Raw genomic sequence first — 21,502 nt, forward strand, 5'->3', positions numbered from 1 at the left:
ATAGGGAGCAGAACTTTCCTCCCTTTCTTAGTGGTAAGGGACTGCACAGTTCCTGCATTTCTGGCTGTAGATCTTCCAGAACTTGAAGTATTGCTGATTGAGGTGCATATGAAATAAGAGGCTCCCCTCCCCCAAGTGCAATGCTAATATTTTTATCACACTTCTCTGTATGTTGGTGTTAAAATACACTGCCCAGATATGTCAAGGTTTTGAAAAGAGGGAAAATTCGACCTTAACAGTTTACAGTTGCGATTTTTCTGTAGATTGGTTCTGAGAGCAGATTCAGAATCTTTGAAAAATCTGCCTTTTTAAATCTGCAGGCAAAAACTAGTCTGTGATCATCGCCATTCTCTGGTTTTCTGAGTGCACTTTAATAGATTACCTTCATAATGTAGTATATTACATAATGATTTTTCTCAGCATGTTATGAGTTTATCCTTCAATTAAGAAAACAAATCATGCTTGTCCCTAAGTCAGATGTCCCCCCCTAAAAATCTATGCTGTAATGTGACTCATCAGCATGAGTAAGTCTACTCAGTGTTTTGTGGGACACTGAACAAGTGTGTTTGGGCAGCTCTTTCTAGGAGGTTCTGTTTTAGCCGTTCTTTCTGTATTCATCCCTTTTGTCAAGGTTATGGTAAAGGGGTAGGAGCTGTAAATCAATTGGAGCCATGATGATTAAAATGCAAACAGTAGATACAACATAAGGTCTTGTGTGGGATTATAGGATTAAACTGAATGAAAACCGCTCTTGTGGTAGAGGTGAGCATCCCCAATCAATACCACCCTTTGATTTTACTAATAAAAGAACAAAAACAAGGAAGTAAAATGGCAAGAGTGGAACACCTCTCCCCTTGGGAGGTTCAGCTCTTCTCTTCCTAGGCCAATACAGAGACGTCACCCAGAGATCTGTAGGACTTTGGACAAAGGCCCAGAGTGGGACTCTGCACCTTCATCAATGACCAAGTTTGAGTTCAGGGTTTTGAGCTGAGCCATGATGTTCTCTGCCAACCCTGTTTTATGTTCACTGAGATGGTCCACACCCCTGAGCTATGGCACCCTGGTGTATGTATTTGGCTGGGTATTTCAAATGAGAGGGGACCATCCTTCAGAGAGGGCTATGGAAAGATTCCTAGGTCTTGACCTTGTCACAGGAGATTGGAGTAGTATTGTCCCCAAATCAGGACATAGTCTGGAGAGGTGGGTCGATGAGTAAACTGTTTGCCTTGCAAGGTGTAAAGCCAAATGCTGCAGCACAAGCCTGAACCCCAGCACCCCTATATAGCAAGATAGGAGATGGAAATGAAGAGTCCCTGGTTGTTGCTGGGGAAGGCTGGTTTACGCAGCGATGACAGTGTTCCAACAGGGTAGAAGGTGCTGACACCTGAGGTTATCCTCTGACCTTTACAGGTGATATGATACATATCCCTCCCCACACAGGTTTTTTTTTTAAGATGAGAAAGTAAGGAAATGTGTCAAGAAGAAAGCAATCCTGGAACTTGAGCCTCTCAAAGGTGGTCTTGTTTCACCCCCTATCTTTGTTGAATAAATCTGAAAACACTATTGAAACAAAAAGTTCTGTGTTGCAGGGGTATTGGGGGGGAGTGGAGGCCAGAGGTCACCATTGGGTGACTTCCTCAATTGCCCCCTCCTGTTCTTTATGTTTTGCGAATTCATAGGAATAATAGGAACAGAACATATGACCACATCTAGCCTCATTCCTCCCTGCCAGCTCCTCCCTGTCTCCTGACCCATGTGTGCATCTTCCAACTCAGTGTCTTCTTTTCCGTAATAACCCACTGAGGCCAGTGAGCACTATCCATGTATGCATGGTAGTGTGGCAATGCACTGGAGCACGGGTGCCCCCAAAGCATCCTCCATGAGCTGTCAACTGACAGTCGCTCTGACGTTAAGGATGGGGCCTGTTCAGACAGTCACCCCATTTTTCTTGAGACAGGGTCCCTCACTGAACCTGGAGATGACGGTTAGCTATCCTGGCTAGCCAGCAAGCTCCACATATCTTCCTGTCTCTGCCTCCCCAGTGCTGGGATTATAGGCATTTGTTTCCCCCACCCCCGTCCCTTTATATAAGTGCTTGGAATGGAACTCAGATCCTGGTGTTTCTACAGCAGGCTGTTCACCTAGGAGCTATCTCTCCAGCCTTTACCTTGTTTTTAGACAAGGTTTCACTGATTAGGCTAGGCTAGCAGGCTGGCTGACAGCCAGAGAGCCCAGGGTAACCCTTCTCTCTTAGTCTCCCAGCGATGGGATTGCAAACATGGACCCACATCCATCTCTTCTATATGGGTGCTGGAGATGGAGCCAGGATCCGTGTGTGTGTGTGTGTGTGTGTGTGTGTGTGTGTGTGTGTGTCCCCTTTACCAATTGTTCTGTCTCCCCATCCCTCAGTGGGTGATATTTGAGACCCCATAATCACCCAAGTCTCCCATCCCAGTACAGTCTGTAGTCCTCTCCTGGACAATGAGTTTGTGTTCAGAATTCCCCAGAATGGTAGCATTGTACAGACTTGGGGAATGGATATTTCAGTATATTGGGGGCACTGCTGGGATATCTTTATGTCTTCCAATTAAGTAGTTGAACCAGGCACTTGAATCCCGAAGGACACTTAGATCCCTCTTCCCTAATACCTACATCATGAAAAAGCACACACACAAAAACAAAATCAAAAACAAAAAAATAATAGGCATTGAGTTTTAGACAGAAGTTCAATGCCTGTCTCTGCCTTATGTCATTGTCCTCCTCCACCACCACCACCACCACCACCACCACCACCACCACCACCACCACCACCACCACCACCACCACCACCACGTTTTCTGAGAAGGGGCCTCACTGTGCTGCCCAAGCTGGTCTCCAACTCCTGGGTTTAAATGATCTCCTGTTTGGTCTTCTGCATAGCTGGGTTGAGACTTGTGTAGCACAGCTCACGGACAATGCAGACTGCTAGACTTGTGGTTTCATTCATCACAGGTGCTGAGTTTTCTAGAGGATTTTGCTGCATCTGTCATCTCTACCCCAAGGAAGACCTCATCGCACTGTTGTTTACTTAAAAGAGATCAAACAAAAGTATCTAGCCAGTGTTTTCAGAGAAAGCCAGTAGCTAGCTACATTTTGTCATAAATTAAGAGTTTCTGGCACCTGTGTTCTGCAATGTTTTGTCTGTTACCATGAATCTCTTAAAGGGAAGAAGAAATGGGAGGCAGCCCCCGCTGAACAGGCCCTGACAAGTGTCACTCTGTACTAGTGAGATCTGTTTCTACGTGGTGAGTGGGAGGCCACGGCTTTTGGTCATATTTAAGATGACTTTGCACAACACTAATGCCTTCAGAATTTGGGAGTATAAAAGTATCCTTTCTACGCTGTTAGTCGTCCTCTCTTAGGCTCACTGCCTCAGTCTGCTGTGTAGGCCCACTCCTGGAAGCCTCTAGCTTCCCTACAGTCTAATCTGGGTGGAGAATGCTCCCAGCCTGAGGCTTGTGGCTGCATGAGCTCACCCTTCCTTGTCCTTTCTCGTCTCTGGCTGGCTGCTTCCCCTCAGCCATTCTGGCTCAAAGCTCCCTACAGTAATTCCATGTGGTTTCTCTGGGCTTCTGTATTGCCCTGCTTGGTCCCAAACTAAGTCCAGCCAATGGTTCTGATCTGGCCCCTTTTCCTTCCCTTGCTCATTCTGTCTTCCCCTGTGTCTAGCTTGTTCACTCTTCCCTCCTGTCTCTGTACTATCCCAGTAAAAACGCCTCCATTGCTTTTTCTCTCTGCGTTCTTTTGAGAGTTGGGCAGATCCTATTCTGCCAGATCTTTTCTCTGATTTATTACTTTGTCTGCAACTCAATTAGACATCACTCTCAAACATGGCTGCTTCCTTCTATGGACTCAATTTACCTTCACTGTTTGGGATTAAAGACGTGTACTAAGAGTGTGTCTGTATTGCAGCCAGAGGGATTAAAGTGTATGCTAGGGGTTGGGGATTTAGCTCAGCAAGACCCTGGGTTCAGTCCCCAGCTCCGAAAAAAAGAAAAAAACGAAAAAAGAAAAGTGTATGCTAAGGCTGGTGTTTTTTTTGTTTGTTTGTTTGTTTTTTGGTGTTTTTTTTTTTGGTTCTTTTTTTCGGAGCTGGGGACCGAACCCAGGGCCTTGTGCTTCCTAGGTAAACGCTCTACCACTGAGCCAAATCCCCAGCCCCATGATGTTTTTTTCAGTAAACAACACAATCTCAGGGTTCATGGTATGATCAAACATCCTGCAAATGGGAGAGTTTTTCCCCTTGTCTTTGTAACAATTTGATCGTGCACACACCCCTACCTCTCTACCTCTTTACTTTCCAGTGTTTGACAGTGTACTTAGAGTTCAGGTTCACCCGTGCCTTTTCCCCTTCTAGGAGTCTTGACAGTCCAGTGCAAATGGCTCTGAGAAGAGAAACAACCCATTTTCAGATAGAGCTGCTGCATCTCTATCTGGCCTTGACAAGGATTCTAGATTAGGAAGGCTGTTGAGCCCTCCCAGGTGTTGGTGACAGTTTTGTTTCGTGCTCATCCTTTGCCTATAGAGCCCTCTCTGTTACCTTAGACTTCTAGTGAGCTCTTCACAAGGACTTATCTCTCTGCTCCAGTTTGCATCTGGGAGCTGCGTGGTCGTGGCAGGGATTGTATCAGCTGATGAATAGCAAGGGCAAGAGGGCACTCCAGAAATAGCAGTAATGATTGCAGTGAGGCCTCCTATCAATGAGGAATTGAGTCTGCAGTGGCTGGCTCGATTCATTAGAGTAAGGATATTAATGAAGCCAAAGGTGTGAGTTCAGACACGTGCAGGCCAGAGAGCGATGTCTTCATAGGGTTCCCAGGTTTTTCCCAGAATAAGGGGCCGGGGCACGCACTAGTCACAGAACAGCAGGGAGCTGTGTGTCATTTCTGGGGTGGCTTCACTGGGCCTTCTGTATTGTAAGGTTACACTGAAGTGGGGACCCTTGCTTCTTCCATGCCTGGCTTGTTGGTCACTGACGTCTCCCTCATTTCATTCCAGAGAGCCGGATGATCCTGGATGCCTTTGCCCAGCAGTGCAGTCGTGTTCTTAGTCTCTTAAATTGTGGAGGAAAACTTCTGGACTCCAGCCACTCTCAGTCCATGATTTCTTGCGTCAAGCAGGAAGGCTCTAGTTATAACGAAAGACAGGACCAGTGCCACATCGTAAAAGGGGTCCAAAGTCAGACCTCTGACAACATAGACATAGAAATGCAATATATGCAAAGAAAACAACAGACTTCTGCCTTTCTGAGAGTGTTCACCGACTCTCTCCAAAATTACCTGCTCTCGGGGAACTTCCCCACTCCGAACACCTCATCGGTCAGTGAGTATGGCCACCTGGCTGATGTGGACCCTCTCTCAGCCTCCCCGGTGCACACGTTAGGTGGCTGGACCTCCCCGGCAACATCTGAGTCCCACGGTCACCCGTCCTCCTCCACACTGCCGGAGGAGGAGGAGGAGGAAGAGGAAGGCTACTGCCCTCGGTGCCAGGAGCTGGAGCAGGAGGTTATCTCGCTGCAACAAGAAAATGAAGAACTCAGAAGAAAATTGGAGAGCATCCCAGGTATGTGCTCATCCTGCATGAAACCAGTGGCACCTCCGATCTGTGCTGGTCTCAAATCTGCCTCTGTGCCGACCTGGCTGCAGCTTAGTGATGGTGGGGGGGCCAGAATGTAGAAATGTGAAAAAGCGGGATGTGTAAGATGTCCTTGGCTTGCCCTGTCCAGGCAGGAATTCCAGGACAAGAACTAACTTGTCTGTTTTAATTTCATGTTCTTGGGTTAAGCCCTGAAGCCCACAGCCCTCATGGAGGATGTCTCTGTTGGTGTATGAGTACTTCCTGTGTGGAATACCTTACATTGCTGTGCATTAACTGTTAGGAGTCTGAGAGCCCTTTACACATGGCCTGTATTTAAATATGGCATCTTCGTCCCCAGGTACAAATGCAAACAAAGCCGTCTTTGCATTAGCAGGAGCAAAGAGCAAAGAGCGTGATCTATTCTGTTACCCTTTCCCTGGCCTCCTTTCTAAATTTCAGCATGAGATCGCTTCAGCATGCAGTCCCCTCCCCACAAAGTTAATTTACACATTGCAAACTAGTAGATCAGAGATAAACCATTACTTAAGCTGACCCTAAACTATTTGGCCCCTGGTATGATGCAGTCCTCTTAAACATACTCCATTTTCAGAGTATTAGAGTTGGAGTTTTTTTAGGGTTAGACCTGAGGTTTTGTTATTAGTGCTTTTCCCTCTGATATTAACAAAGTACTTGGGGCTGCAGAGGTAGCTCAGCAGTTAAGAGCACTGGCTGCTCTTCAAGGGGACCTAGGTTCAATTCCCAGCATCCACAAGGCAGCCTACAACTGTCTGTAACTCCAGTTCTATGGGATCTGACACCCTCACAGGCGACACCAATGCACATGAAATATAAATCATTTAACAACTTTGAAAAAAAGAAAAGTACTAGTTTCACTTGTATCTTTGTGTTCGTTCCTCTGTGTGTGGGACTTAACGTTGACACCAGAATTATTCCCTACAACAAGATCTCTGAGCTGTTCTAATCATGTGACTCCCTCAAAGATTATGATAAAGTCAGGGCCACAGCCCCATAATCTACACATCTATGGTTAACTATATACTCCAATAGCTATATTCATATGTTCAAAATATTAAAATTTCTGAATTTTTACGACTGATAAAGTATATAAATAGAGATTATATCTTCTGTTTAGGCCTGGTATTCGTGGATGTGTGTGCCAGTGTGCCGTTTAAATGGTGGCTCATCCAGAAATAAAGAGATGGTGAAGAAAGTCTCTGTTTGTTAGGACAGAGGATACAAAACCAGAAATAGCTCTTATGCTTTGCCCAACCAGAGCCAGGTTAGGTGGCCCATGTTTGTAGGTCCAGAACTTGGGATGTGGAGCCAAGAGGATCAGGAGTTCAAGGTTATCCTCTGCTACAGAAATTTGAAGCCAGCATAAGTTATGTGAAAAACCCTCCCTTCTCGCTCTCTCTCTCTCTCTCTCTCTCTCTCTCTCTCTCTCCCTCTTTCTCTCCCTCTCTCTCTCTCCCTCCTCCCCCCCTCCTCTCTCTCTCTCTCTCTCTCTCTCTCTCTCTCTCTCACACACACACACACACACACACACACACACACACACACACAATTGCCAAATTAAAAATTAAGCTGTTTTCCATTCTTCATTAGACTTCTCCAAATGGAGCTGAAATTTGGCTCAGAACATTATAGAGTCTGGCTCAGTGTGTTGCCTTGGAAGGAGAGACAAGAGAAGTAAATCCGGGGTCAGGGCAGTCAGATGTTCTTCCAAGCCAGGCTGTCTTGCCTACAGGAAACATCTTGGGAGAACCCAGGGTGCTGTGTGGATCCATGCTGTTCCTTGTCTCCCCCAGTCAGGGAAAGGTGGTCACAGCTAACGCACCGATTTTACACCTCTGCCTGCCCGGCCCGCAGCTAGGCTCCACTCACTCTTAAGTTTACCTCCAGATTGGTCTTATTCTTAGTCCTCCTTTATCTTAGGGGGCAGAAAATAGTGTCATGGGTGGCTGCAGACACCAATGCCAGCCACTCACAGTGCGTCCCCATAGGCATAGCCATGTGCAGCCAGGCCAGGTGCTGCTGTCCACATAGGTTCAGAACACCAGGCTCCTTCCTGCTGGCTTAATAGCTGCTGGAAGCCTCCCTCCTGGGGCTCATCCTGGGTTAAACATTCCAGAGTATGGAAAGAGGTGACACAGATGTCAGAATATGACTAATTCCTAGTAATTTGTGGCAGTATTCTTGTTATATCATAAATTTGGGGCTCAGCCAGGCCAGGTGCTAGTGTCCAGGATAACTCATTTGTGGCCTGCCACTAGTCACTGTCTGGACATCCCAGAAAGGTGAAAAGTGATACAGTTTCTTGAGCCCTCTTGATGATTAGATATCAATGACACTGGTTGAAAAGAGTCTAACGGTCACTAGAGTTACTGTGGATAACCCAGCTTTATGAGGAACTTTCCATGAACCTTGAACCAATACCATTTTACACAGAACTGTAATTACATTAACTAAGTGTAGAGAGCTGGGATTGGTGGCACATATCAGTCCTACACTAAGACAGAAGCAGGAGGGTCAGGCATTCTATCTAGGGTATCTTCAACTGCATAGCAAGTTGAGGCATTCATGGTCCGCGTGAGTCCCTATCCTCATGTCTGTGGAAGCCTAGCAATACACATGAAGCATCAGGCTATGAATTATGCACAGATAAAAATTTGTAGCCTGAAAAACACCCAAGCTGATTGGTGGTTACCTGTTGAATGTGATCGATACGGAGGGAAAGAGATTGAAAGGGGAGGTGCTGTCCTCTTGCCTTCCTCCTGGTCTCCTTTGGATGAACAGCACATTACGGAATCTTTCAAGAGTCCATTCTTGGCTTTAAGTGACTATATTTTAGGGAAAATATGCCCCTAGACACGCACTTGAAGAAAAATACAGTGATAGGCTGGTTACACGTGTGTTTTCAAGCATTAACTCTGTATTTGTTCTAGAGACACTGCGTTCCCATAGGAAGACCTGGGGCTGTTTTGTAGAGTCTACTCCATTCCATAGTCAGTCTGTGGCAGCTAGACACCCAGGACTGGTAGTCACAAAGGAGAAGGCAGCATATGGAAGTCAGCAGTGGAGTAAGGAAGATTGGGATCAATTGACCAGTTGTAACCCAAGGTTCTCCTGGAACTACTGTCAGGAGCACAGGGGGCTTCATTTGCTTCCCTGAAGAGCCTTTGCACCTGGAGCGGAAGTGAAATAAAGAGGGTGAGCTTGTCAGCCCACAAGGAAAAGTGCTTCACTTGGGTGGTCATAGGGTGAGGGAAGGTGTTAGATCTAACTCAATAGGTTGGGGAGGGCCTTCCCCCAGGGTTATATACTGCTGGTGTGGACAGCCAGAAGCTGTAGGAGATGTTATTTCAGATAGAGACAACTCACCCTGAGGAACCCACATTGGCACTTTTTCCTTTTGTATCAAATCATCATGCTAGACATGTGGAAGTTTGTCCAATTTTTTTTAAATTTTTTGGTAAGAAGTAAAAACATGTTCAGGAAGCTACGTGGGCTGGAGAGACAGCTCAGTGGTTAAGAACATTGGCTGCTCGTCCAGAGGTCCTGAGTTCAATTCCCAGCAACCACATGGTGGCTCGCATCCATCTGTAATGGGATCTGATTAAGTCTTCTTCTGTTAGGTAAGTATACGTGCAAATAGAGCGCTCGCATACATAAAATACAGAGATAAAGCTTTAAAACAAGCTACAGTGAAGGAATACGTGAGCTATGTGGATCAGGAATATGAAGTGCTGGGAGGTTATGAGGAAGCCGTGCTGGGGCAATTTCTCAATGGAGAGGAGGTCAGGTGAGGTGCGTCTAGTGAACTCATAGTCACTGTAATTAAGCACACTCGTGGGGAGGGATACAAAAATCCCATATTAATATTTCATGCCAAGGAGTGCAAACCATACCCTCCCCTATGCACCTCTTAGAAGAAATATCCGAGAAATCTCAGATGTCTATTACAATTATTTTTAATACAAAGTCCATAGATACTAAAATAAGGAAAGCTATGGAAGAGGTGTTTGTTTGGGTTTTACTTTTTATTTTTTCCTGGTTTTCAGGCTGGCTGCTGGTTCACTGTGTAGCCAGTAATAGCCTTGAACTCCTCCTCCTGCCCCTGGTATACTGGGGAGTGGTTACTAGGCTGTCTGCTCCTCTACCCAGTGTACATGGTGCTAGAGAATAAACCCTTCATGCATGCTAACCAAGCACTGTATCCCTGAGCTTGGAAAGCTGTCTTCAAGATTACAATGTATACCAATTACAATTACTTTAAATTTGTAAGTACCAAATATATAGGAGACAGTTTTTAAATTAACGTATTTACTGAGACAGGGTCTTACTGTGTAGCCCTGGCTACTCTGAAATTTGTTGTGTAGACCAGGCTGGCCTTGAACTCACAGAGATCTGCCTGCTTCTGCCTGAGAAAGGGATTAAAGGTATGTGCTATCATACCTGGCCTTATGTTTTCATTCTCTGCATATTTGATCTTTTTTAAGATTCCACACATAAGATAGATCAGTCAGGGGCTGGGAAGGCTCTGCAGTGAAGAGCTCTTGCTGCTCTTGCAGAGGACCCAGGTTCCCTTCCTAGCACGCAGATGGCAGTTCACAAATATAACCCCTCTGTCAGGGGATCTGACTCTCTGCTCTGGCCTGCTTGAACACCAGGAACACATATGATACACATACATGAAGGCAAACACTTACAAAGTAAAAATTAAAAAAAAGAAAATACATCAGACAGTGTTGTCCTGTCCCCTCAGTTCACTCATGCCGCGGCAGACAGGAAGCTCTTTGTGAGAGCTGAATAATACTCCACTGAGCACGGCCCTTCACTTGTTTTGCTGTTGGGGGAAGTCATGTCTTTCCATGTCACAGTAAACACCGTGCAGGTTTCTTCACACAGTGGTAATTTTGTAAATGTTTTTAAGACTAACTTATTTTATGTATACAAGTACACTGTGGCTGTCTTCAGACACACCAGAAGAGGGCATCAGATCCCCATGACACATGGTTGTGAGCCACCATGTGGTTACTGGGAATTGAACTCAGGACTCTGGAAGAGCAGTCGGTGCTCTTAACCGCTGAGCCATGTCCCCAGCTCTACAAGGTGGTAATTTTATTTCCTTTGAACATATTCCAAGAAGGAGATTCCAGGTCATACAGTAGTGCTGTGCTTAACTTTAGAAACCTCTGTAATCTTTTCATGAGGTCTTCATTCTCACCAACTGTGGACACCAACACCGGGATGTGTTACCTTTTGATTTCCCATTCCAGGGCATGGAAAGTGGGTTTGAGTTTTATTTTCCTTGTTACTGACTTCTGAATGTGTGTACCCCTGTGCTAGCTCTTGCCTGTGTTGTGTGGAGGGGGTGGGGTAGGGAAAGAGATGGAGAGGATCTCTTACTGGCCTGTAGCTCACACTAGGCTAGGCTGGGGACACTTAACAAACCCCAGGGAACTGACTTTCTTCATCACACCAGCCCTTTACATGGCGCCGGGTCTGGAGCCAGGTCCTAATGTTTTTAAGAAAAACATTTTATTGACTGGGCCAACTTTCTCTGGTAGGAATTTTATACTTTCTGGTCTCATGTTTAGGTCTTCACTGTAGTTTTTACTGGTTAGTCTAAGAATTGGTGGTTGAGTTTTGTGAATGGTATAAGTTTTCAGATTAATTTTTTTTTTAACGTTCAGTTTCGAGTGCTGGAGAGGTTGCTCAGGGGTTAGACCATTTGGTGCTCTTGTCCACATCAGCTATTTCATTTTGTCTTACGGACGAGGAAGTGGACACCTAATGGATGGGAGAGCAGCTGTAGATGGAGAGTTATGTAATCCAAGCCTCTGACTTGGGTCCAAGCTGTAACCCTCCACCTGAAGTCAGTTCTTATTGTCAGGGTGGTTACACTGTGTGAGTTGGCAAACCTGTACAAGGTGGCAGTCCTTGTACCAAGCTCAGGCCGTACTAGAGCCTCCTGTGCAGTGCCTTCAGCTCGTGAGTATGTGACCTTGCCTGTATCGTGCTCTGGGCACTTCAGCACCACAGTGGAGAGCCAGTTCAATAGTGAAATCCCAAACAGAAATATAAGGGACAGCCCTAAATAGACCATGACTGGGACACTTGTTTCCAGCCTAAGAACTGAAACAAGGCGGTCACAGCTGGGACATTTGTCAGGCGACTCAAATTCCAAAGTGCTCTGCACACGTCTGCAAATGGCTTGCAAAAGTTCCAGTTTGGGGAGTTCCAAGCATACCTTAGCAGGCATGCAGACTTGCAAATACAGAATCCAAGAGGGAGTCCTGACTCACAGTGACAGATGAGGGAGCTAACCCCTGGGGTCCCATCGTGTCATTATCTAAGGCCAGACAGGTAAATAGGTACCTAACCAGTACCTATTTACCAGTGTGGACCAGTGTGGGCTGGAGGGACTTTGTACAACAGAAGCCCCTGAGAGTAGCTGCAGCTGTAACTTATGTTCCTTGCCATTGGTCGCTGTGACTGGGGCAGTAATTGGACTATTCTGAGCCTTCCTCAAAATAAAGTTAACAGTATTATAGGAATATTGAAGTGTTAAATTCAGCAAATGTTACCAGGAACACCAGTATCACCTTGAAGAGAAATTGTTCCTGAGGCTAGAGACTCTGCTTGGCAGTTAAGAGTGCTTGTTTCTCTTCCATAGGACCCAGGTTCAGTTCCCCAAACCCACATGGTGGCCCACAAACATCTATAAGTCCAATTCCAGGGGGCCCAGTATCTTCTGACCTCCACAGGCACCAGGCACAGACATGGTGCACACACACATATGCAAGCAGAACACTCATACACATAAAATAAATCTTAAAAGACGAAAGAGAGGAAAATTGTTACTGCTGTATGTAGGGCATGTCCGTAATCCAAATACCAAGAAGGCTGGGGCAGGACAGAGTCCAAGACCCTCTTGGGATACATAGCGAGACCCTATCTTAACCAAGAAAGGACCTAAAGAGAGCACAACTGTCGTGTGCCCAGCAATACAGAGGCTTGAAAGATCCCCCAAATTATAAGCAGTGTTGGACTTCAGAAAGGGGTCACGGAGCCTCAGATTTGGGTTCCCTTGTCACAGAAAAGTCTTCTGGGGTCTTGTTTGGGGAAATAGGGTTCTTTGACTACCTTTATAGCTGAAGGTGACCTTGAACTCCAATCCTCCTGCCTGCTTCTCACAAGAGCTGAGATTACAGGACACGTACTGTGCTTGGCTCTCTACTTGAACACCTTTGTAGACTCAACCCTCAGTGCATACAGTACACCAAGGGTCCAACCTCACTGGACAGTTGTGACTTCTGGACAAGCAGATACTTGTCCTAACCCCTGTTCTTTCCACTCCCAAAACATGTTGCCCTCTACTTGAGAAACTCCTGTGCATTCTTAAGTGTTCAGTTCAGGCAAGGTCCTCGTCATGGAGAGATTCTCCTAAATGCCCCTGCACTCACCTGGCATACTTATGTTAAAGTTGATTTCAGGCCTGTGCTCACCTGGAGTATGTCCTTATCTCCTGATGCCCTGATAAGGGGAAGGCTCGCATATGGTGCTTGAGGACAGAAACGAAGCCTACCATCTTCTCGTCTCAGTTTCCGCTGAAAGAAGGCATTTTCTTCACCTGAGCTCCAACCATGTGACTGTACGAGACTGATACTTAATGCTGATCATTTGATTTAAGTTGTTTCAATTCAGGAACTTATTTTATCTTGGAGAGACAATACGATTAGGCTACTTGAAGATTATTAAACACAACAGATAGCTGGGATTGTCAGTAATAAAAAAAATTCAACATTCCTATAAAATGATTGAGTGATAACTTTGAGGGGTTTGAAGTCTTTGAGTAGCGAGGTAGATAAAGTAGTGCTTGAGGAGTAGAGGTAAACTGACTTTAGCTGGGTGTGGTAGCATCAGTCTGTAGTCCAGTCATTCTGGAGACTGAGGTAAAGGGTGGTGAGCTCCAGACCAGCCTGGGCTACATGGCTAACAAATAAGGCCAGTACACTTAAAATTATTAGCTGGAGGCCACCCACCCTTGATATGTATGGGAAAACCACAGCTGCAACAGTTTCTTTGGAAGAAGAGCCATGTGTGGGAGCTCAGACCACACAGGGAATGTCAGAGTCAGCTCATAACCAGCAGTTACCGTGGAACAGTGTCCGTGGAACAGTTACCGTAGAATGCTAGCCTGAAGGTGGCTGTTTTCCCTACTGAGATAAAGCAGCCTTAGAGACTGGGGGGAGCAGGGCTCTCTTTGCTATTGTCCCAGATCTTCCTGTTTCTACTTCCTTCCTCAGATTATGTGATGAGCAGTATGGTGCCATGTTGTTCCTTAGAGGGAAGAAGGCTAGGCTAGCAACATCGGTATGGGGCCAGACACTAGATATATCTTGGATTCTTTTGTGATCCTCTTTTCTTTCCTCCATGTTTTTTCTTTAAGATTTATTTATTTTATGTATATGAGTTCACTGTCACTCTCTTCAGACACAGCAGAAGAGGGCATCGGATCCCATTACTGATGGTTGTCAGCCATCATGTAGTTGCTGGGAATTGAACTCAGAACCTCTAGAAGAACAGCTAGTGCTCTTAACCGCTGAGCCATCTCTCCAGCCCCTTTCTCGGTGTGTTTATGGGACAAGATGTTACCTTGAACTTGTAGAGGTCCTTTCCTCATTTCCCAAGCTCTGGCATTACAGACGTGTACCACCACACACAGTCTCTCCTTTCAGCAGAAGGGTCTATATTTCTCTTCCTCCTTTGTTTTCTCACTGAAGCAGCAGAATAAGCAAGGGAACAAAGGAAACCCACGCAGTGGGTCACAGGTTCTTCACCAGCCAGAGTAAAGGTTTGCTTAAATTCTCACTGTGCCCAAGAATACAGTTCTGTATCAGGCCTCTAGGAGACTCTCTCTCCCTTGTAGAGGCCGTAGGAACGTGGCAACCAGAAATGAACAGAACCTTGCAGGATGCACTGCTCCCATCCACAAGGAACATGCTCCTTGCTGGTGGTTTTCCAGTACTTTCTGGCTGCAGCCTTCATTGCTCATGGGCTAGCCTAACAGTGCAAATGAGACAGATGTATTCCTGTGTCAGCTCACCGGTCTCCATTTTCAAGATTGACTACGGGTTTGTTGTTGTTGTTTGTTTTGTTTCCCACAGAAAACATCCATTCTACAACTTCCCTGTGTAAGTCTAGGCAAGTGACCACAAATGTGCTAGCCCAGAGTTACTCTGCACAACCCTATAGGGAATGTCTGGCAGACTGTGTCTTGGGAGATGACAAGGGGAGACTTGGAGGGTGGGAGAGGGTGGGAGGAGGGGAAGTTCAAAGATCATTTCAGAGTTTTAAGTTTAAAAAAATGATTGTATTTATGTTTGTGTGCACATGCAGGTTCCTATAGAGACCAGAGGAGGGCACTGGGTGTAGAATTAACAGCAGTTGTAAGCTGTCCCAAACCTGGGTCCTCTGCAAAAGCAATAAGTGCCCTTAGTCGGAGCTACCTCTCCAGCCGCCTACCTTAGTCTCTTCGTTAGTTAAGTTAATTGTGAGCACATTCCTAGTCTCCAGGACCTTCAGCTTTGTCTACAATGTCAGCACACAGGACCCACTTACCTGTGAGCTCTGGACACTGGAAGATGTACGTTCAGTGCCCTCCTCTCCCAGCACAAGTCAGCTGGCCTGGTTAGCACTTGCTTCTCGTGCAGCCTAAATGGATGCCTGTGGGATGACAGGGAGTGAGCTTCCAGCCCGCCATGGCTGTATAACCAACACTGTATGAATCAGAGGCAAGGGACAACTACTTCAGAGGTCTTTAGACAGCTTTCAGTGGCTGTTAAGTTATGCCCACTATAAACAGATTTTAAAGCACACACTAAGTGTATCTCTTACCTAAATACTTGGGACCAGAGCTGTTTTACCATTTTCTTCACTTCGGATTCAAGGATATTTACATATACATAATGAGATGTCTTGGGGTGAGGCTTAAGTCTAAACGTGCCATATATGCATGTTTCAGATATACATTTTACATATAGAGTAATACATACATATAATTCAATTAAGTTTACTTTTATGAAAAATGTAATAAGCCTGTGCTTTAATTTCAACCACCATATGAGGTCAGGTGTGGAATTTCTCACTTGTGACATCATGTTGACGCTAGAGAACTTTAGATTTGAGGGCAGTTTGGACTTGAAATAAAAGATGTTCACCTTGTGCTGCTTTTCATGAGAGCAATAATGGGAGGAAAATGATAGCCGCCAATAATCCACAGCTGAGCTACGTCACTATGGCTGACACCGGCTTCTTTCCTCTACTCTCAATACACACATCAACAGCATTAAACTGATAATGAATTTCTTATTTTATAATCTGCCTTGTAAGTATTTCTGGCTCAAATTTAAAATTCCACAATCTCAAAGCAAAGTATGGGTCAAGGGAGGTTCACTTAAAACCCAGTCAATGAGAATTTATCATTTTTACTGCAGTTCCCATACCAAATGCAGGCTTGCGCCATGCACTTGTCACAGGACATGCCCATTTCTTTCCCACCTTTGTTGCCTTAGAAAAAAAGAAAAGATTTGGTATACAGCCCAGGCTGGCCTGGACCTCACCATCCTTGAGCCTCTCCAGAACTGGCGTCCGCCACCATGAGGGACTCTTTTGCTCTTCTGCCATGACTACTCAAAGCCAGAGGCATATTCCCAGCACTGCATCAACAAAGTGGGTTGAACTTTTAGTTGGTTGATGAAATTAGGGGCATCAGACATTTTCCCCAAATACTTTGTCTTTTGGTTTCTTTGAACAGTCCTGTAGACAAGGCTGGCCTCAAACTCAGATCCACCTGCCTCTGCCTCCCGAACGCTGGGGTCAAAGATGTGCGCCACCACTATTCAGCTACGTTTTTAATTAAAATTTTTCATATAACATATATTGATCATTTTCCCTCCCCTAACTCCTCCCAGAGCCTCAAGTGTGTGCACCACTATTCAGCTACGTTTTTAATTAAAATTTTTCATATAACATATATTGATCATTTTCCCTCCTCTAACTCCTCCCAGAGCCTCAAGTGTGTGCTCCCAATCTCCCAGGGAAAAAAAAAACAAATAAAAATCAGAATAAGCAAGCAAAAGGCCAATAAGACAAAAACAAAATGGGACAGAAAATCCATTAAAAAAAGACATGGAGTTTGTGTTGTGTTGGGTTGGCAGTACTCCTGGGCATGGGGCCTGCCCTGGAGTGTAATTGATAGACCCAGTGACACTCCACTGGGGAAGCTGATTTCCCCTTTCCCAGCAGGCATCAATGGCAAGTAACTCTCGGTTTTCCTCCTCACAGTGCCCTGCCAGACCGTCCTAGATTACCTAAAGACAGTGCTGCTGCACCACAACCAGCTCCTGCCGCAGCCCGCCGAGCAGCCCACCGAGGTAGGAGTGGGCCTTCGGGAAGAGGGATGCAGGCTTGCAGGCAGAACGTGCCTGCTCAGGCACGGCCTGCTGACTGGGAGCTCTGTGGGCCTGTTACTGTGGGCAGCATTCTGTGGAGAGGAATCAGTCACATGCAGGTTTAATTTACAAACATCCATCTGCCCTCGGAAAGGAAGGAGAAACTGCAGCGTAAATTGCATAGGCAAATCTTCCCTGTCCTTTGGTGCAGGGAACATAGGGATGCAGATGAGGTCCAGCATGCCTCAGCTAGAGCCCCGTGCTGGGTGTCTAACACCGACAGTGTCCCAGACACTGTGACACAGTGCTCTCATCCTTTGAGCTATAGTAGAAGTCTCCCATCCTCTAGGGCAGTCATCTCTTGATGCTAGGGATGGCAGATGACATTTTCCTTTAAAGAATTATTTATTTATGTATAGTGTAGCTGTATATTGTACACTGTAGCTGTCTTCAGACACACCAGAAGAGGGCATCAAATGCCACTATAGATGGTCAGGAGCCACCATGTGGTTGCTGGGAATTGAACTCGACTTCTGGAAGAACAGTCAGCTCTCTTAACAGTTGAGCCATCTCTCCAGCCCAATAGACGACATTTTCACAAGATATTCAGAGCTCGGTCTTGAGTATGCTATTGCCCCACGGTTTGAAGACTTTAGAATGTGACTTTGAGTGTCCCTCAGTTATTGTGCTTCCTTATTAATCCATCACAGTGAGTTTCCAAAGCACCCTCAGGCAGCACGCCCATGCCACACGACCCTTAAACTCTGCTCACCCCCTTAGCATTCTAGCGCCTCTTGGAGAAGGTTCTCCTTCATGCTTTTTAAGTGATTGAACGTGTAAGACTGGGCTGTCTGCACACTCTCCACTCTGTTTCATTGCCTTTCTCCCCCTCATAACATCACTACCCTCAGTGCTCCCAAGTGATGTCAGGAACCAAACCGCACCCCAGCCCCTCCCCAGCACCTTTCCTCCCTATCTGGCCTGATCCCTCATGGTCTTTCCTCATGGTCTACGTGTCGGTCGGTGCTGCCTCATGGCTCCCTGTCCTCCATGCTTATGACCTTTTCATCCACCCACCGTGAGTTACTTCCCTCTTGCTGTCCGCTGTCTCTCAGTTGATTTAGGCTGCTCTTCCTCCTCCTGCTCCTCCATCGCCCCTCCCCTTCCTTCTCATCTTCCTCTTCCTCCTCCCTCTTCCTCTTCCCCTTCCTACTTCTCCCCCTTCTCTGCCATGTGAAGGCTAAAAGGTCCACAGAGCTCGGTTTCCTATCACTGTTCATTGCTAGGACACCCAACCTGCCCTGCCTTCCTTCTGTAAAGACTTCACCAAACCCAGGCAGAAGCTCCTATTACTTGTCTCCTTCCTGGTCACCCTTAGCACTTTTTAACCTCTCTCCACTTTGCATAATGCAAAGTTTTCTTTGCAAATTAAAGATTAAGCCTAAATTAAATTCCATAGTTGAAGATCACAGTTGCTAACTTTGCATTCTGTGGTTTATACAAAAGTGAAATGAGTACTTCCTCCAGGACATGACTGAAAACCTGTGCTCATTATAGCACATTGTGAGTTAAAATTAGAATTGGCCAACTTGTAAGTCTGTGCCTATGACTTCCATTTGGCTACTAGTCTTTGAAGACAGTGAGGGTTGTTTACAGTGTTTCTCAACAATAGGCTAGGGTTAGAACCTATTGGTGGCTAACTGACGTGTGTAATCAGCACCCTCAAAATAGAGACGGAGAGGAAGGCTCAGCTGGTGAAGTGTAGGTGCTTGCCTTACAAGCATAGGGCCTCACTTGGATACCCAGACCCCCACAAGGAAAGCAAGTATGGTTCATGGTGGCATTCAACTGTAACCCCAGCACTGGGAAGGCAGGGACAGACGTGCTAACCTCTAGTCAGCCTACCCAGTCTGGGTGCTCCGGGTTCAATGAGGGACTCCGTCTCAAAGTTACGGTGGAAAGTCTGGGCATAGCGGTGGTGAATGCCTTTAAGCCTTCAATCCCAGCACTCAGGAGGCAGAGGCAGGAGGATCTCTGTGACTTAGAGGATAGCCTGGTCTACATAGTGAGTTCCAGGACAACCATGGCAACAAAGTGAGACCCTGTCTCTAAGAAAAATAATTAAGGTGGAGAGTCAGTTAAAGAAAACCCTACCATGGAGCCCTGCCCTCCATGTGCAGACTGCACTCAGGGCCCCACACAGAGACATAGGCCAGGGACTGCCTGTTTTCCTTGGATGGGTCTATTTAAACTTTATTGCCTGCCATCATCATTATTACCATGCAGTTTTTATTGTCATTTCAGGCACCTGAAATTTTTTCTCATTTTTATTATTTATCACATTTCTTTTAGCTACGCTAAAACAGTATTATAACACCCATCTGTAACCCACAGGGCATTCTGAGTTGTCTTTGGGGCTATAAATTACTGGTTCTCTTTCTTCTGTTTCTTGATGAAAATTCACTCCAAATGTTAATTCTACTTTTTATAAGACCCGTGTTTTATGTTGAGCTGCTGTGGTTTGGAATTGTGCAGGACTTTCCTACGATTTTTCTCAGAGATTTGAAAAAGAACCTGTCCTGTGGGTTGCCAGCTCCCTAGTCACAAACACCCTCCTCTTGAAATAGTTTATCGGTGTAGCTCAGTATTAACGGATGGGTGAGAAACTCAGCCTTCCACCCCATCCCCCAAGTTGGGGTTGTGGCTCGTGGAAAGGATACATACAACCTTGGTAAAATGGAGCCATAACCTTTCCTTGCAGGTAAGCACCCAACCCTGCATTATTAGATCATTGTTACTGTTATTATTATCATTTAGTATTGGGAAAATAAGCGGTTCCGGAAGCAGCTGGCAGTTTTCCTCTGAGGCTGGAATGAGTGTGTTCACAGGCTGTAAGAGAACAGATTTCTTTTTTAACCATCATTTTTAGTTTTCATGTGCGGATGCTTTGCCTGCATATACGTGTGTGTATGTGTTCATACAGTGCCCTCGGAGGCCAAGGAGGCCCATGGGACAGGATTTGTCCATAGGCGGGAGACGGACGTACACCTTAACCAGAACTCATCGTTTGAAACTGTTGCTTGCTTTGTCAACACTTTGAGACAGGATCTCACTCTGTACTCATAATTGTCCAGTATCTCCCAATACAGCTGAAACTACCCTTGAACTCCAAGCAGAGGGTTGCAGATGTGAGCCCTTGTGTTTGGTGAATATGGTATTTTGGTCCTATTTTGACAGTAAAGAGCTGAAGTCGATTACCCCTCCCCAGGCTGGACCCATAGCGCCCAGCTTTATAATTGAATGTTGGGTTGTTTGTTGGATTTTTTTTTGTTGTTTTTTCTTTTGTTTGTTTTGTTTTGTTTTTTGTTAATGGGTATTTTGTTTGCCTGTATATATGTGGGCGGTTTGTTTACCTGGTTACCCCAGGCACTGGGACTAGAATTACAAATGGTTCTGAGCTGTCATGTGAATTCAACCCAGGCAATCTGGAAAAGCAATCTGTGCTCTTAACATTTGAGCCATCTTTCCAGCACAGCCCCTCCGCCATCCTAGACTTTATAATTGTACTACCTTGGGCGAATGCCTCAGGCTCCCCATTAATTGTTCAGGTAATAGTACAGCTGGTTGGTATTAAAGGGCTCCTGCAAAAATGCTTTAGAATGTGTGCTTCTGAGCCAGTTTGCAGTCCACCCACATAAGGCTCCACCCACTGCCTGGGTTGATGGGTCCATCCACTGGAGATCCACTGAGTCCCTCCCTTCTTCCATGTGCATGACAAACACTGCATTATTTTCCCTTCTGCACCTACCGTACAGCTCACCACCACTTCACTTAGGAGCCATGTGCTCTACCCCAGGCTAGCCGCTTTGCCGGCCTACCTGGCTTCCTGGCTCCTTCCTCCACGTGCTGCTCAGGACTGCACACACACTGCACTTTTAGCACCTCCCTCTTAAGGGCAGCTGGGCTGAAAGGACCTGTGGAGCCTGGGCTCCTGCTGATGTCTTATCACACATGTGCACAAGATTGCAGAGCCAAGGGCTTCGTAAGCCACCGTCTGTTGGCTACATACGGCCAGTGTGGGAAGTTTCCCTGTTTTGAACTTTACTCCAAAAAAGTTCAGGTAGCTTTCTCAAGTTAGGAAGACATAGAACCCAGTTCTATGTTTAAACCCAGACTGTCTCTAAATTCAGTACACCACCCATAACCTCAGCTCCCTTCCTTAAAGGAAACTAAGTCGCATTGTCACCTTCAGGAAAGTTGGGTGCAGAGGGATGAGTGTCTGTGTGCTGTTCAGTTGCTGATGGTTCCCTGGTCAAATCCAGTCCCCACTGTCCTGCTGGCTCTCCTAAGAACACCTTCTCCATGGTTAAATAAGCAAGCACTTTCTCAAATAAAACCCTGTCAGA

General features: G+C 45.9%; 1 protein-coding gene across 2 annotated transcripts in view; it reads left to right on the plus strand.

Annotated features, from left to right (window-relative positions):
- The window catches only part of Bend4 (BEN domain containing 4), a 35,819-nt gene that overhangs the window by 4,859 nt on the left and 9,458 nt on the right, over positions 1-21,502 (plus strand). For both annotated transcript variants that reach the window (NM_001447004.1, XM_087584328.1), the window contains 2 exon segments: positions 5,038-5,601; positions 16,990-17,078. In NM_001447004.1, coding sequence (NP_001433933.1) covers positions 5,038-5,601; positions 16,990-17,078 — 653 coding nt within the window.

Source organism: Rattus norvegicus, chromosome 14, assembly GCF_021556685.1.
Source record: "Rattus norvegicus strain SHRSP/BbbUtx chromosome 14, alternate assembly SHRSP_T2T, whole genome shotgun sequence".
Classification (NCBI taxonomy): Eukaryota; Metazoa; Chordata; class Mammalia; order Rodentia; family Muridae; genus Rattus; species Rattus norvegicus.